Source organism: Gavia stellata, chromosome 15 (genome assembly GCF_030936135.1).
Source record: "Gavia stellata isolate bGavSte3 chromosome 15, bGavSte3.hap2, whole genome shotgun sequence".
In the NCBI taxonomy this organism is placed as follows: Eukaryota; Metazoa; Chordata; class Aves; order Gaviiformes; family Gaviidae; genus Gavia; species Gavia stellata.
This window is the reverse complement of record NC_082608.1, coordinates 8,924,454-8,942,961: the sequence shown is the minus strand read 5'-3', so window position 1 is coordinate 8,942,961 and position 18,508 is coordinate 8,924,454. Positions and strand designations below refer to the sequence as shown.

General features: G+C 39.8%; 1 protein-coding gene across 1 annotated transcript in view; it reads right to left on the bottom strand.

Moving 5' to 3' along the window:
- Positions 1-6,297: 6,297 nt before the first annotated feature.
- ITFG1 (integrin alpha FG-GAP repeat containing 1) overlaps positions 6,298-18,508 on the bottom strand; it is an 87,292-nt gene continuing 75,081 nt past the window's right edge. Inside the window, exons 15-18 of the mRNA XM_059824734.1 lie at positions 14,522-14,646; positions 13,581-13,663; positions 11,825-11,942; positions 6,298-8,464 (exon numbers count right to left, since the gene is read on the bottom strand). Of these exons, the coding sequence (XP_059680717.1) occupies positions 8,405-8,464; positions 11,825-11,942; positions 13,581-13,663; positions 14,522-14,646 (386 nt within the window). The 3' untranslated portion in view covers positions 6,298-8,404. The remainder of the gene's footprint in view (positions 8,465-11,824; positions 11,943-13,580; positions 13,664-14,521; positions 14,647-18,508) is intronic.

The following is an 18,508-nucleotide window of genomic DNA, read 5'->3' as shown; positions in this document are numbered from 1 at the left end:
ATAATCTCTTGAGGCACAACATTAACTGCCATATCTAGCTTTATTTTCTAACAGAAAACCCTTGCCCACTGTAGAGCTGTATAAATAATACCACAGACAAAGAAATGCTAGGATGAGGAGCCTTCGTCAGTTGTTTACCTCTGAACCTGAAGAAGTTAGAAACAAGATTTAAAAGCCTCAAGCAGAAGAACAGCACAGGTGAATACTGGTCAGGCAGTAGCTTGTGTCTCAGGTAACTGATTTCGTGAAAACCTTGCTGAAAACTGATCTTGCTCCCGATAACAAGTCTGATAACCTGATCACTGTTAGGCATCTCGTTAGCAGAGTTCAGAAAGCAGAATATTTTTACTGTGAAAAGACTGGAGCCTGCGAAGGTCTCGGTGTGCCTCGGGAATATACCGGGCACTGGGGCAGGGTCGCTGGCACCGTGACCCACGTTTCTGCAGGCTGGGACCCCCCCAAACCGAGGTGCCGAGGTGTCCCCGCCGCCCGCCCGCGCCCAGCGGGGACGGGAGCAGCCCGGGATGGCTGCGGGCTCCCGGCCCGCCACGGCCCCGCGCTGGCCTCCCAGCAGCACCTGCCCCGCAGCCCCGAGCCGCCGCCGACACGGCAGCCCTGGCTTTCGCCTGGAGCAGAGCGGGGCCGAGGACCCGCCAGCCGCCCAGCAGGGAAGCGGAGCGGTGGGGCAGCGTGGGCAGGCGGCAGCTGCCCGGGAGGAGCAAGCCCCGGGAGCAGCCCCCGTGCTCCTCGTACGAAAGTTTCCGCTGGCGATGGGAGGGCAGCCGGGGCAGAGAGGGGGCCGCAGAGGGCAGCCGGAGGGGCGGGCACCTCCGGGAGTACCGCGGTCTCCCCTCCGGCGGGGCGCGGGCAGCTTCTCCCGCGGAGGGCGCCGTGCTGCCCGCGGCTCCTACCTTCCAGCACCGAGCAGAGTTTGTGCAGGGCCATTGTCTCCCGACGGGCCGCGGCGGCGACTCCGCGGCGGTGGCGGCGATCACCGGCGCTCCATGGCCGCGGCCGGGGACGGCGGCGGCCCCCCGCGAGGGCGCTATGGCCCGCGGCTACGGCTCGGCCGGCCCCCGCCCGCCCGCGGCCATGCCCGGCGCCCCCGCGCGGGGCGCGCTTAGCCTCCGCCGCCCGAGCCCGGAGCCTCTGCCGCCGCCGTGCTCAGTCCCATCTAGAGCGGGGCGCGGTGGGCTCCGTCGGGGCTGGCCTGCCCCGGGGGAACGGGGAGCGGGGGTGGGGGCTCCCCTGAGGCGGTCTGAGCGCAGCCCGGCAGCTCCCAACCCGACTGAAGCCGCTGCTGGTAAATGAAGCTCATTTAAGATGTGAGGGGTGTTTGCCTGGATGAGCCGCTTGTACGCATGTGCCCGCCCCCCACGGAGCCCCGCAAGCAGCCGCAGCCGGCGGGGCCGCGGTGCTCCTCCCGCCCGGCCGGGCACCGAGCGAGGGCGGCGGCCGTGCTCGCCCCGTCCCTGCGGGGAGTCGCTGATGGCCTCGTTGAGGCACCCCGCCTCGGTCCCCCGCCGTGCATCATGCCCCAGGCCCCATCCTCCCCGCCCGTCTGCCGGGATTTTCCCGTCTGCGGAGAGGGGCCCGGCGACCAGGGCGGAGCAGGCGAGCCCTGCGGCCCCTCCGGGACACGGTGGCTCGGGTGAACCTGAATCCCGGCTGCCTGCCTTTGTTTGGGATCTGAGTGTGGTCCCGGTGGGGTAAAGGAGAACCGGTCCTCCCTTTCGTCTTCTGTTCCTCCCCTTCTTCCCCTCGCTCGTGGCAGAGAGCCCGTGCGGCTCCAGCCGCGCGGCGTGCCCAGCTGCCTGCCTGGCTGCAGCGTGCTGCCTGCAGCTCAGGCGCCGGGAAGAGCCCATCACACGCTATTGTGCGGCTGTTGTCTGACAAGAGTGACGGCTAAAATGGAGCTATTACTTTAGAAGTTAGCCTGCCGCCTGCCCTGGCTCCCATCCCTCTGGTTATCCATCACATCGGGTTAGCTTGTGAGGGGAGATGTTACTTAGGGAAAGGGCCGGAGGTGGGGCAGGTGGCGATGTCGCGGGAAGGCATGACAGTAACCCCCGGGAGAAGGGCCTTTCGGCGGGTGGGGCGGGGAGGGAGTGCCCCCGGCCAGCAGATCCCGCCGCGGGGGCACCCCGTGGCGGCCGGGGCTCCCCGTCCTCCCGGACACCTCCGAGCTAGCGGTGGAGGTGTGTAACGGCGAGAACCGCCGCCGTTCCGGACAGCCGGGAGCATGGCCGCGAAAGGCGGCCGTACCGATAGGCTATGTGAAAAATCATAGCAACACCCGTAAGCCCATTAGACATTTTTTCAAATCTCTCACAGGCAACACGGATCGAAGCATCTCAGGGTATTTCATATAGGACGTCTTTCCCCTAGAGTTGCCGATTAGGCGAGGCTGCGAGCTTTTGCTCAGGATCCCGAGGTACTGAAGTCGGGGCATGTTTGGATCTGTGCGCGGGGCGCGTTGCAAAGCTTTGCGCGACGGGCAGGGGCGGTCTGAGCCCTCCCCGGCCCGTCCACCGCCGGGGCTGCGGTGCCGGGCGCGGCGGCCGCGGGTTTCCCGTGCCCGAGAGCAGGCTCCAGCCGCGCTCGCAGAATGCAGGAGGTCACGTTCGCCACTGAACTCAGGTCTTCTCCCCATCGCGGTCGTGCACAATGGTGCAAGCACCTGCAGGTACCCCACGCAGCACTCTGCTGTCCGAGCTCAGGCACTTTATGGAAGCAATTTGGAACCCACTCGATAGACCCAATAGATTTTACAAACTGTAAATTAGATGCATAATTGCAATTGGCGATTCCGTCTGCTTAAGGAGTAGGGCCGCTCACCGCTGCCTCGAACATGACTGTGAGAGGTGAAGCTCTGATTTCCTTGTGGTTTGGTGCTACGTGTTTGAATGTTAAATTCCTTCTACAATGTTCAAAGGTCAGCATATCCTGTTAGAAAAGGTCATTCTCTTGCTTCAGGTTATCGGTTAAATATTTCGGGCTCTTCAAGTCAATATGATTGTCAGTTATGGCGATTTAAGCAAGGAGAGACTGAGGAGCAGTCGGCCGAAGCCAGCGCGGAGCCCGGCGAGACTGCGGGTGCGGGCGGTGGCACTCCTCCCGCCGAGCGCTCCTGCGCTCTGCTCAGCCACGGGGCGCGGGGGAGACCCGGCGAGACCTTAATGTAAAGGTCCTGAGCTTTTCCGGGTATTGAAGATCCATTTCAGTCTTCTAAGCAGCTTGATGAAGTATTAAGCTTGATGCTCTGGCAAAATCCCAAGTTACATAATTATATTATTCCGCTTACTCGAATTGTCCTTTCAATTTCGAATAGAGATGACACAGTCCTTCTCAAAGAGTAGTTTTCCCATGAATTGTTAAATAGCTGCTGCATTCCAGCATTGGATAAACCAATTTTTCTCTGTTCACCTCTTAACCATGTTTTTATAGTAGTGTGATGAAACATTAAATTATATAGTGAAAACTCCTGTATTAAGAGAAGTCCTCATAAGGTGGATCTACTTTGCATTTTTTTTTCCTAGCAAAAATGTTTACCGTAGTAATTCAAGACAATATCTAACCGACTAATAATTTCTACTGTATCTGTGCATCATCCATAATTTTTTATTCTCTCTGCAAGTACATAAACACAAAATCTGACTATGCTGTTGGGCAGATTGTTAGGAGACATGGGGTTGCTTTTTTTTTTTTTGGAACGCACAGTGGAGCTGATGGCAAAATTTGGCTTGGATATTTTTATTACTTGTGATGATACAAGAAATGAGAGAACTAGCCTGATTCTCAGATCTCAAGTTGAATTTGCATTCAGGAAAACTGTTTGTGGTCAATTGTCTCACACCAAAGAAATAGGAGAAAAACCTAGTGATACCTTATGCTCAAAACAAGTTGGTAGTAATTGCAAAGACCCAATCTGCTACAGTCAATTGAACTGAAAAGTTGAACTTCCAGTTTGTCCACTAGAAGCTTTAAACAGAGCTACTACACACTTGGAGAAGTGCAGTAGCTTTTCCATCCTGTTCTTGTCCTAGGGCTGCATCAAGCTGTCAGTGTGGGAGATGCAGGTAGTAGCATCAATTCATAGATTTGGGCATATTCTGCCATCATTTACTGCTGCTTTCAGAGAAATTTCTCACGTGGACATCCCTGTCGCTTTGTCTTGCTAGAATTCTTGTTAACAGGCAGTGCTTTAAAATATTTTATAGTAAACTAGTGACAGGTTTGAAGAAACTTTCATTTCCCATTTTCTGAGCCTGCAAAGTGCTAGTTTCCAGGGAAGAAAATGCTGTGCCACCGGGTCAAGCCAGTAGTAAGCTTGAATTATTAAACTTGAGTTTGGGAGTTAAGAAAGGTTGAAGACTGCTTTCAGACAGCCAGTTGTATATTGGTCTGCTGCTCTATTGAGTCATCATGATTAATTTTGAATTAGAGTAGTTCATGGAAGGCAATGGGACTGCTCACTTTGATGTAGGTAAATACCTGCACGAGCAGTTAAAGAATGAGTCAGTTACAACAAGTGCTCTGCTGCAATAAAAGGCTTAAATTCCTGTTATTAGAACTGGTTTTGCCTCCCCCCGACAGTTCTTCCTTAAAACTTCCTTTGGTTTGCTGTTCTGCTGGAAGTTTTAATTTTACTATTGCCTAAAGTATTTGCTGCTCTTCAGTAGCAGATTGTACATCACAAATAGCTTTAGACCAGCAGTTTTTTTACTATGTTTGAGACTAGTTGGCTATTGTTTTCAAAAGAGGTTGCAAAAATACAGATGTCAACAGTGAATAATTATGAAAGGAAGTTAGGAGTTACATTTCAAATGTTCTGGTACCTGGGTTTGTCAATAGGATTTAGGTGCATTTGATAACTCTTAATTATATACAATTTCTAATTAGAAAATGATAGAAGGTGCAAGTGTTTCTTACTGTGGTAACATAATATGTAATCATACATAAATATGTATAATTGGCTTTGTTATTTACTATTGAGTTAAGAACACTGCAAACTTTCCAATAGTCATGATGAATACTGATAGTCTTCAGAAAGCTTACTGTGCACTTCTCTATTTGCTAGGCAATATAATCAGATCTGAGTATTAGAATATACCTACAAACTTTTCTGGTTTAAGTCAGGAAATTCAGCAATCTCAAAATAAGGTTACCATATATTTTAGAAATTTTATGGATTGTATCACAGATGTGATAATTAATTCCTATCTTTTCATTGAAGACAGGAATTAATTATAAAGATAGTGCTGTGTGGTTGATTATTTTCAAAGTGACAGCTGAGGCCGATATTACTAGTACCTCAACAAAAAGACCTTGTTGCCAAAATGGAAAAAAAAAAAAATAGAATGGATAATAGGGCTACTGAAACAGCATAGCAATATTTCAGATTTAACATCTCTATTGCTCTTGATTTGACATACCTCTCAGTCTTTGATCAAAAAACCTGCCCATCCCTTTAGAATGTATTTGAATTGTAGAGGTTTTTGTGAAATCACTGATCTTAATACTATTTATTTGTAAAGTTTGAGATTATTTTAAGCATAATTTTATTTTCTGGATTTTAAAAAACAACTATTTTGGTTATCAATACCTTCAAAACTGACATGGTTAATGCTTTTACATTGTTTTAACAAAACTAAGCTCTGATGATTATAATATAGCAGAAACTTACGGATTGACTTCTCTTGTTCTATTTAGGTGTCATTTATTTGAACGTAGTTATAAAAGTCCTGAATTGACTTGGTGTATTTATAGTGATTACTTTCAATTAATTGTAGCAAACATTTTTAATAAAGCCATCTGTTAAGAAAGATGGCCTCATCATAGGAGGAATATCATACTATATAGAATATGTTTATTAATCTGCGGCAGAAAAGGTGGTTCTTTTGTTGGGGGATTATAGTGCATTCATGATAAATCTGGTAGGAAGATTCAGTCTTAAAGCTTCTCATGGAAAACGAGAACAAAGAAAGATGGTATTTCAACAGCCATCTGTCAGTTGGCGTGTCAACAGTATTTTTATATAGGTGAGATTTCACACTGAAGAAGCCTTCCAATAGCACTTCTCACCAGGGCTGTGTTATGGTGGAGTGATTTTGAAAATTTATGTAGTTAGAACTATTTCTCACTTTTCAGTTACTGTGACAATCACCTGGAGCTACACTTTCTAATTGATGCTGCTTTCTCAAACTTACCGGTAGAAGAGTAATAACCTTACCCAAACATATTCTTGATGCTTATAGAATAGAAAACCAAAGTACAACATGAAACCTTTGACAAGAATTTAACAATATTTAATGCCTTAATTCAAAATAGTATGCATATACTGTTGTGAGCCAAGCTATGAGTAGTTAGAACCTGTGGTAAAGTTTAAGAAAGCTATTAAAGCACCAGTAATGTATTGTATACAATGTGATGCAATGATGCACTACTGAGCATGCCAAATACCTTAAAGCAAAAGATACCGAGTTCATTGTTTTGTTAACTTGACAACAGCTTAAATGTCAGCATGAGGTTGTTTCATTCCTAATTGTTTTTCCAAAAAACATAAGGAGGCTAATCTATGTTTATTAAATTGTGATAGAGGGATACAGACAACTTTGCTGCCACAGTGGTATTGTGCGTTTAGCCTTATTCTCCAACCCTCTGAAAAAGACAGGAAAATATACCGAATTGTGCTTCCTCTTAATTATGAAATCTGTTACTACTTTTGCTGTCAGAAGCAAATTCTATCAATGGCGTTTAAAAAGTCCAATAGCATTAAGTATTTCTCTAAAAAAATCTTACCTTTTCATGCCACTCTAAGAGAAATATTAAAGGTGTGCATTAAGGAAATATGCCATCCTGAATAGTTACAGTAATGTAATATGAAAGTCTTCTTTGTTGGAATCTGATCAGTTAATATTAGAAATATCTAGTAAAATTTCACAGCTTAGTAGGCCGCTTATCAGTACGTTTCCGATTTTTGGCTTGGTGCTGCTGTATGAATCGGTCACTGTTCAGCACTGCCATGGTAACAAATTGTTTGACTGTGATTCAGGGTGGACATAACCAGTTCGGCTTTGTACCTGCTCTCTCTTTTCTGTTCCTGTATTGACAAGCAAAGGTAGTGTTACAGGACAAGTGCCAGACCGGAGGAAATACCTACTGCAGAGGTGATTGCCTGTAAGATGAACACTTTGTAGTTTGTTGAGAAAGTGCGTTCTAGTTTATCAAACAAGAAAGTGCGTTCTAGTTTATCAAACAATATTTATCAGGAATGCAAATTGACAGATTTAAATGTACAATTAATCATGTAAACTCATATCACTAAGGAATAACTATTAAATAAAAGCATGATTATATTTAGAGACTCTTCCAGGATCCAAAGCACACTGAGCAATTGTAACATTATCACCATTTTAAATACAGAAAGTTGAGCTACTTGTCTTAATGTAATTATGACAGCCTTATGAAATTTGGGAATATTAGTGTACATAGATAACGTACATTGCTTATTCTACTTAATTTAATCTTCATCTATCTCATCCCTTAGTAATAAATTTTATGGAGTCAATCCTCATTCTCCTTCCACTACAAAATGATTCTTTTAACTTCTTTAAACAAAACCAAACAAAAAAATCCCATACCTTTCTTAGAAGTAATGACTTTAGGCCTTTCTAAAATAAATGTGGTTATAATTTAATTATAAAAAGTTTATGTAATGCTGATACATTTTTATGGTTTTGATTTTTTAATGCGTTGTCTACTCTCCAGAACACACATAAATACTGCATTTACCCCATGATGAGCTACTGAACTTGCATTAACATTGCAGGTTTCTTTCAGTTCTCCAGTTCCTAAATTCTTTAACTATTGCACATATGGATTTAAACAAAGAAAAACACAGAATACTTTAGGTTGAGCACCATTTAGTACAATCAAACTAATTAATGATCAAGTCATCTGAGAGATTGCTCAGTTTTCAGAAATGCAGGTTATTTTGCAGGAATGTATAAATGACAAGACCAATTGAAGTGGTACAAAGTATTCTGCTCACTGAAACGCTGAACTTTATTTACACAGCCTTCTTTCTATCAAATATTACTAAAGAATTGGTGGTAAACAATGGTGGTAAACAATGGTACATGCAATTTCATGCCTTTACTAAGAAAAATAAATTTACAGTTCTGTTAAATAAAGACCAAATGCTATTATATACAGTCTGTTAACTGAAAGGCCTTGCGAGACATTGAGGTCTAATTTTAATACTTTCCAAGTAAAAACCAAGTAACTCAACATTTACAAATAGCACACCAGCAGTATTTTCACAGTAATCATTTTACAAATCAGAATTTAGTATTTCAATTAAGCAAATGAGTAGCAGCTCCTTCATAAATATTAAGGCATGTCACATAGCATCAAAATGGAACCGATGAGCCTCCTGTCGCTTCTCTCTGTCATCTGCTTTCTGAAAAAAAAAACAAAAAACAAAAAACCACTTTGTGGGATCTAGAGCAATACAGTTACAGAAATGAGTTGTCAAATGTCAGAGAACAGTTGATTTTTTTTCCAAGTCACTCATTTGACAAAAGGCAAAAAGCTTAGTAAGAGGCCCCAATAATTAGCTTTTAAATTATGTCAGTTTGAAATAGCAATAATCTACTCAAAATTGGCTTCTGCTGTTAATGCTCAGCTGTTTTAGTACTTATGACCCATTATTTTCTATTACTTCTAATAATGCTTTTTTAAAAGGAGTATTTCAAAACCGAAGAATGTTTCCTAGTATGCATTTACTTAGTCTGCATTATGAATACGAGATGAAATTACTCTGGATTAACTGTAAATGTCATCTATGTTACACTTAAAAGGAGCTTCTTTTTAAAAAAATGCTGTTAAATACAAATTTAGACAAAGACGGCAGTTCAAACAACAATTAACAGCACCAAGTTGACTAAAAATGTTCCATGTTTTTGTTTGTATTACAAAAATGTAAGGTAGGATGCATTTTCCTGCTTAGTTATGCAGAACACACATTGATCTGCTGAAAGAGTAGTTTGGATGGTGCCTGGAAAAAAGCATCATATTTAAATTGTACCTATAATCCATGTAAGGTGTGAAAACATGTCCTCTCACACAAGCCTCCTCTTGTGTTCTAAAGCAGTAACAGAGTATGAAAGCAATTATTAAAGGATTTTTGAACACATAGTGTGAACTTTTATGGAAAACGGTGTTTTTGTCATGACAGACAGTATGTGTAAATCCTAGCATAAGAGAATTTAGCAAAATAGATTTAAATGCTTTTTAGCTTGCTTATACCTAACTTTTTTTTTTTTAAATTAGTAAAATGAAGAAAAGCCTTTACAGTATGCTGTTGTGTAGGCATTCAGATTTGTATCTCAGTTGATAAATATACATGACAATTTTGGTAGAAATCAGTGCATGTGTTCTGCCATGAAAGTTTGTCATCTGCTTTGGCTCAAGGCCAAAGATTTCCTCATCTCACAATGTTTATGTAGGATAGCAACTCCACTGGATTAACTATGGATTTTACTGTATTTTGTGCCAGCAGCATAGCTGTCAGTGGAGTTTAAGATCTATCTGTCTGGCTTTTTGGCAGGGACTTCATCAATATCAGTAGTATTTTGAATGTCAAAAATGGGGTGGGAAGAAGGGAGTGGCATACTCTTTCCTACATTGAAATGCTTGTCACATTGCACAAAATTTTAGTCTCACTTAAAAAGCAATTTTCACTCCATTTCTTGTATGCTTCCTGAAAAAATTACTACTTCAAATTTGACAGTAACTGATACTCTGATGAATCCATCAAAACTTCTCTAGCAGTCTTACCATCAATGTGTAGTGTTCACATGACTAGCCTCACGACCACAAAGCAACTTATAAAGAATCAGAATACAGGAATATCAAGGTCCTTAGCTAATGTAGCAGACTATATTGTTGTAATATGAAAAATGGGGTAAATTCTTCCTCAATTTCTCTTTCATTTGATGTATCAAAACTAAAAACTAGTAATTGAGATTTAAAAGCTTTTTTTTTTAATGGGTTCAAAATTTCTATGGCATGACAGAGCAACATACTATCCCTAAATCCTACAGTTGTTTAAACAATACAATACTTGGCTGGCAAACGAGTATATAAGAACTATTGTAGACAAAGGGCTCCTACTACTACTTATCTGCAGAGGTCAAAGTACATGGTTTATTTTAACTGCTGAATAAAACACTGCAGCATACAGACAGATATATCCTCTGGGGGAAAATAAGAGATTGTAACTGCCAATACATTGCCCCTTTCTTTCTTTGCTATAGGTACTCTAGAGTCTGTAAGGGAAAACGGCATTTAGGCAGAACAGTATTTTTACGAGAGGATTACTGAAAGAGGCAGTAAACCAAGAACAAGCTTAGAAACAAGGAACTTTGGAGTTTAATTCCCAGGCATGACAGCAATGCACAATACAGCCTTGGTCAAGATTCTTATTTGTTCTGTACCTCAACCATTTCTTCTAAAAATTGGGAAGGTAAAAATCAGTAGAAGGCACTGGAAAATTACAGGAATTAACAAATGTTTATACAGTAGTCTGAAAATACACACATTTTATCAAAATATTTGTGCCTATTTTGAGCAAGACGCAGCTGTTGGAAATGAGTTTATAATATAACCAATACACCACTTCACTCACGTATACCTAATGGGTTTTAAAACGGCTCAGAAAGCCCTCACTCTGGGCTTCTTTACATTATAATGCATTTATTATTATATGAAGAATTGTTTTAAATGCTGACATTAAATCTCCATTTCTCCAGATGGAATTATACGTAGTTAATCCTTCGGCAGCTCAAAGTCCAAGTATTTTTTCTGCTACTCTTGTTACTTAAGATGTGTTGGAGACAGAGTTAAACCCAGCCAGTGTGTAGTCCTAGCTACCAGTTAGCAATGCTTTCTTGGTGCAGTAGGACATGCTAAGGACAGTCATCATAAACTTTGCATTTCTTTGCTTTGTGTGTTTTATTTAAATATGAAGAATGCGCAAAGCCTATCTGAATGTTTAACAAGATAATTTTATTTCCATAAGCACAAAATAACAAACACTTCTACCATGTCAAAATGTGCAGTAATTTTATTTGACAGCTAAGATTATGGTTTGGGTATGTAGTAGCATTTATTGGCAATTCTGCCAGTTGGATATGATTGTGAGCTGAGCATAGTTAAGGAAACTGGGAATGTATTTCTTTTGTGACATGAAAGGCCCATTTCAAAATGCTTTTTCAAATCAAGGGGTTTCTATGCGCTGCATGTATAATTCAGACACAGAGAGCAAAGCAGCCAATATGCACACGATTGACTCCCTATACAGTCTTGAATGCTAATGTCAGTGCAATCGGCAAAGATAGATACAGAAAGATAGACATTTTCCTTATTTTTAGATTACCAGCAGAAATCAAGATAAGTAAACTGAGTTTATGTTCCATTTTCCAAAACAGTACTCCTTAAAACTCTGCAAAATAGAAAGCTTAGATATGAAACAAAACTGTCTCATTTAGTTAGGAATAACAGCTTAATGGCAAAAGCTTATCCACGTTGCTCTTCATTTTTAAGCGTCTTAAATCTTAAATAAAAACAATGCCAATTTTTAAGCTTGCAGCAAATACTGAATTAATAATAAACACCTTTTGGGAATTAATGCAGTCTGTGTCAGAAATTATACTGTAGAAAACTACTCAAAAAACCCCCAATGTACAAGACTGTAAAATACTAGGAAATGTTAAATAGTATAGAAAATATAGAAAAAAATCTAGTTAATTAAGCTTACCTTTTCTTGCCAGTGTAATATGCCAATTATTGCCAGGATGAAAACGCAGACACCAATTAAGGCTATAGCTGTTAGCAGCACAATGTTACTTGGGGTCAGATACAGCTTAGCACTCCAGCTATACAAAAGAAGAAAATACAAGGAAACATTAATATCTTTCATTAGGAAGCAGAAAACCGATTTAACTTATAAAGATGAAAAGAGCCTGCTAGCATAAGACAGGGAACAGCTTGGTCTACAGAAACTAGTGGCTATACTTAGAGACTGAAGCTTAATGGTGGTTATTTGGAAATACATGACTTAATATAATTATTTCCAGGAAATGCCATATCTAAATTCCGTTTCTGTTTAACTTTCCAGGAATACTATGGATATCCTCAGGGACTGACTTTTTTCTCATTAGGAGATTTATCTCTTGCCCCTGCTCAGGGCCAAGTAAAATGTGTAGTAAAACTGTCCACAAAACTGCCTGGGGCTTGGGGAGATGAAAAAGCAGGGTTAAATAAGCCTGTAAGACAGATTGTTTTATCCACATGAGAAGCTCCTCTTGGACAGGCTCATGGGATCCAGTTGGTTAGGCATCTCTCAGTCTGAAGTTTACCCAGGGATGACTGCAGTTGTAGGCAACAGAACCAGTTGATTATGGCAGGAGAATGCTGGACAGCAACAAAATTAAGCACTTTAAGGGCTTCTGGAAGACATGGCTCAAATGTTGTGGGGTGCTGAAGCTCAGTTAACGCCCTTTTTGTACTCCAGGCTTCCTATCATGGGAAAGCTGTCAGCAGGAGGCTCTATGTTGAGGGAGCACTGAGGCCTCTCGGGAAACAACATATCTATGTTAAAAAAAAATATAAATTTAAGAAGTGTTTATTATGAAATTGATTGCTTCTGGGCGTTCTAGCCTCTGCTGTTCTACAGTGTTCATAAACTTACTTTACAGGAAAGCAAAAATAGTTTAAGGATAAAACAGAAAAATTTCTGCATAACACATACCTTTAAATACCTCAAGACTATTAAGTAAATTTTCTTCATCTGGCAGATGTTATTCCTGTGGTTGTTAATTAGCAACTCAAGTGGCACATCACTTCTCAACTGTTATTTGTCCTATAGTAAAATTAACTGCTGAAACTGATGTCAGAATAATTTCTGCATGATAAATGCAACTGACCTCACTAGTAGATCAAGCGGCAAAAAGCAGCTGGAATATGTGACTAATGTTTTCTCTAATAGCGAAGAGAGAAACATGCTCTCTTTCTGGGATAAACATTTTAATTGCAAAGTGAACACAGTGTTCAAGCTCTTCTGTAACCAACCCATTCACCTTTACTTAAACAAAAACATTCATACCTGTGGCAACAAGTACTGCATTCGGAAGGGCTGAACTAAAGCTTTTATATGCAACTAGACAGAAATTGCATGTTTGGTGAAACAAAGATGCTTGCTTCAATCATTACCATGCTTGCAATTTGTCAAAAAGAACGTTGGTAAATCTAGCGTATATGTTATTATTTACAGTAGTTGAGCTGGTAATACGTTTTGATTGTTTATGGGCACTATCTAAGAGTCTGCATAAATACTTGAGAAGTATTCTGCCTAGTAGGAGGCAACTACGTCTACAGAACTGACCCCTCCCACCCTGATTGTTCTTAAATTTACTTTCTATACAAGTGACTATTTTTAAACCTAGATGTAACGCCTAATTTAAACTCTCTATTAATGTAATTTTGTGAAATGCAAATCGAAATGATGAAGTTACCTTCGAGGAACATTATGAGGATAGGGGATGACTATAAGCTGGGAGTTTGGTATGATAGCTGTCCATTCTTGTTTTCTTACGGACTGAAAGAAAAACAAAGGCTTTGTCAAATCTTAACAAACCAATGCACTTAAAAACAAAGAAATTCTCTGTTGAAACATACAAAAGGAGAAACAAAAAAATTGCTTTTTTTAATCTTAAAAATATAAGTGATTATTCGCTTATGTTTGTATAAACCTTTTATTCTGAAAGCTCCAAAGTGCTTTTAAAAAACTAAACCAAAAAAAGTAAAAAGCAAAATAACTATTACTGACATGAAACACAGCATCTGCTTAAAAAATACAAAGCAACAACATAATAGGGGAAGAAGAAAAGAACCAATTCTACAAAGGAAGCAGGCAAAGCAATTATCCAAATCAGAATTTGGCCAGCACGCTAATTCGAATACTTCACTTTTTAAAGTAGTACCATCAGATCTTTGAAGACTAAAAATCGTCAGGACCCTACTTTTATGTTTCATCTGAAGATTAGATAATCTCCTCCTCCCATCATACTGATCATGGTTTAATCACTGAGGCAGAAAGGATTATGTGAGTTTACAGGCTGGCCAGACCAACCCCAGGAAAGTCTTATAGCTGGGACCATAATAATTGGACCCTCAGATCTAGTACACATTTACCATATAAACAAGCACTATATACCTGTGTGAACATTTATAGACAACTTCAGTCACCTTTTGGTCTTAGTGTTCAGAGCTTATACACCCCCCAAAAAACAGGCATGCGAGGTTCTTTTTGGCAAACTTTTCTGTATTCAAACTTACTTATTTGATATTCTTGCTTCTGGGGGAAAAAAAAGTGTCCCTAGCAGTATTTACATCCAAACTATTAGGAAAGATAACACCATAAATATTAGCTTGACAGTCTTAAATCTCAACTAACCTTTTCTCCTAAAGGACGAGGAATGCCAACATACAAATGGTCGAGGAAATTAGCACTACGTCCCAAACCTAGCACATTGTATGGCAACTGGAGAGCAAAATGTGCTGACTGGCTAAGCTGTCCAGCTGAAATAAAATTAGAAAAGAAGCCCAGTTAACTATTTTTGGGAAAAAAAAAAACCAAAACCCAACCAAAACCCAAAAACCAAAAACCCAACCCCAAACTCACCAACTTTCTAAATGAATACACATGTCAGAGTCAGTAATAAAGACGTTTAAAAAACTTTAACCAACCACATGATTATTTAATTCTTAAAGGCTCAATCCCACATTTCCAAACTACTTGTGGGCACTCACTTGGAGAATAGCCTAAATGTTTTCGATTTCTAGGTAAAATGATTCTTTTGAGTACCATTTCTATGTTAAACTGTATCTCTACTTTTGAGGAAATTGAGAGGAAATCAGCTATCCACATTTATTTTGATATGAGTACTGCCAAGTCTTTTGCCTCATTGATTTACGAGCTCAGACTCAACATGGGAAGGTTTACATTAATTATGATTAATGTTAATCAGTAACTACTGTTTTTTCTTGTGTCACAGGATTAGCTAAGTAAATTCTTACGAACAAATTCTCAAATAATAAATTGATTTAATGACAACAGGATTACAGTCGTTGCAAGTTAGGTCCTAGTGAGAGCATGTAATTATAAATAATTAAAGGAGAGACAGTAGGGGAAAAATAACATTCTTTGTTTCCTGAAAAGGCAGCAGGGAAACAGGTAAGTGTTGCAGCCATCAACACGTTCACTAACATCCCATTTCCAAAGTATCCGATTAGTCCATTTAATTGAAAATCTTGTAATCTTTTGATTTCTGGCAAACTGATTCAGATCTTATGTAGATTCTTTGTTCATTCTTCAGAAAGGCTCTTAGTAAGTGATCTGGTTCCACAGCAGGAATAGTATCAGCACCTCATAAGCACTGCAGTGAATTCAGCCCTTCACCAGATTAATAGAAATGAGTTCAAGGGATACTTGACAACCACAAGTAGGTTTATGGATCAACAGAAACAGTTTTTCACAAAGATATGACATAGAGTCAGTATTTTTTAAGTGTCAGATTTTTCTCTGCTTTGACACCTGACAGATTATGCCTGGAATTGGAAATTATAAATTAAGCGACAAAACAACAGAATATGAATTAAAGAACATGAATTCACATTTTGTAAAGAATCTACAGCCAAGTCCTTTCTACATCTCCACAATTTCTTCCAAGGCTTGATTCGGAAAGCTAGTGTTTTGCTTCAGACAACTGGCTGTTGGCCATACTAGTTGCACTGCATCTTGCATGGTTGCGGTGAACAGAGTGGGGAAAAAACTCCCAAACAACAACAAACTGACACTTCTTTGGCAAAGCCAAACATCCTCTCAAGAAAAAACAGAAACAAACTCCCCTTCTTGGCTCCTGGAGATAGCCTGATAAGTGCAAGCATGCATTTACCATTATAAAGCAACAGTGATCCCGGTGGGAAGTCTCTGGAAAGTAACTGTACAAGAGTATTATAAAAGCTCTTACACCAAGGGACTACCAAGATATGACACCTACTATCAGAAGCAGCTCTTCAGCTTTTTATCGTCTTATGGGAGACAAACCACTTTGTATATTGGATGATGATAATTTTGAACCCCTAATTCAATACAAAGATTACTTCATGGTTCTATTTTCCTGAGCCTCCCCGCCCTCCATCAGCTTTTTAGGAAGAAGCTTGCCATATGCTGTCAGGCATATTTTGAAAAGGTCTGCTTAATCATGAAGTAAATATTCTCTATTATTGTAGTTTTAGAGCTATGATAATTTTATTTAAAAAGGCAAGATAAATGTCAACTAAATACACTTAGATGAGGTCTGAAAAATCAGGTTGATGCAGTTACCTTTTTGTTAAGTTAAAATGCCATTAGTAAAAAGAAACAATAACAGTCTTCCTAAAGATTAGGCATATTTTAGATTTACTTTTTCCGCATGCATAGCCATGTAATGAGCAAGTAGATGTGGCAATATTTAAACAGATTTGTACCCTCTGTTGTTAGGGTAAGGTGTATTGTGTACATTGTTGGGTGAGTTCCTAGATTATGGCATCTGTGGCAGACAGCATTAGCTGAGCAGCTTTTCTCTTTAAGAACGGAGATTTTTCTAATAAGTTGAGATAATAGTATAGGACTTGAATCTTGAGTCCGTCCCCGCTTTGTCACTGACTTCCCTTACATGATCTTGGCTAAATTGCTCAATCTCTAGGTCTCAATTTGCAAATGCAAAATTTCAGTAATTCTCAAATTAGAGTAAACACATAATATCTGAAAGCACTGGTTACCAGTATAAAAGTGGCAAGGAACAAAGGTAGGTTTATTAAATTTGACTTAGTTATAAAACCAAACAAGGTATGTATTACTTGATCATGCTAGAACATAATAAAGAATTTTCTTTAAAAATTTCCTTCACTAATGCTGAATTCTGAAGGACTTATTCCAAAAGAACAATGTGCTGCTGTAATATTTAACATTGAAAAGCTTTTAGAATTACTTTTTAGTGAAATATTTAGGATTATGAGGAGACTGCAACCTAGATCTTCCTTTTTTCTTTCATCATACAAATGAAATTAATTTCAACCAAATTAAAGGAAATAAAAGAAAATGTCATACACAGTGTGCAGTCAGCCTTAAAGAGGTTAGAGAGTCAGATACTGCAGCTAGAATTCTTAAAAGCTTTGAATAATTTCATGGCTACTAACACTGGTTCTTATGCCTACTAAGATAAGGATAATGAAATCTTATGCTTCAGGATGTAAATAGATCATTTGCAAAGGTTAGAAAGGAATGTTTTCTTCTACATAGCAGGCAGAAAATGTGCACATAACTTTTTTTTTTATTTGACTTGAAAATTGGGAGATACTAGCTAAGCAGGACTTGTGATGATAGCATATCGAAGGCTCTAGTTTAATTTAAAGCTGACTACAAATACGAGAACTTTGAGACTATTTCTTGCTTTACTCCACCTATATCTATCATAAATTCTGTAACTGTTTGATGGTTACTCAAATGTTCCACTTAGAATTGCAAACAAGTAATTAACAATGACAGGTGTTCATCTGAGAAACATAAAAACCTTGAACAAAGATTAAAAATAAAAAGAGAAATTACAAAGAGTACTGTTAACAGTTTATTGTCATTTCTGAAGTTCTCAGTCACTGGTAATTAATTTACTTACGAAAATATTTCAAATTTAATTTAAATAGCAACTCCAGCTATGTGCTCTGTTCTAAAACTATTGTAAACAGTTTTCTACTTGTTTCAAGAAGATTTGGAAATATCATTCCATCTTCAAGCAGGAAGGTGGGATTTATTTTTTATACTAAGATTGCTCTTTAAGCTTTTGGAAGTCTACGCAAGCAAGATGGAGAAGGTGGCTGTTGCTTTACACTTCGTTTTGCTTCATCAGTAGAACTGTTACTATAAATGAGAATTAAAAAACCTCCTGTTCATGCTGTACATTATTACTTTTTAATACTAATTCAAAGACTATTCAACACTGTCTTTTGCCTTATGCTTCTTGTTTCAAAGAAGTTATTTGGAAGCACCCAGATAACATGGCCTATGGTATAAGTGTTGGTGTTTATATTTTTGTTTTAAATCATAAGTCACTAAGTTTGTTGCTTCAAAAACCTTGGGCAGGTAGAAAAACTCAACATTTTAAGATGTGGTCTTCAGCGGCCTCAGCCCGTCAGAGACCAAATTTTTAAGAAATAGGTAATGATGTTGGGCAGCCAAACCTTACAAAATTTTGCAGATTTTGATATTCAGAAATCATTCTGAACATCTCTGAATCAATTTCTTTACTTTTGAAGTCTGGCATATAAAATTTGAGGCAATACATACCATTAACCTTTTGAAAGTCTTGTCTGAAAAACAGAATGACGTGTTGTCTATGACATA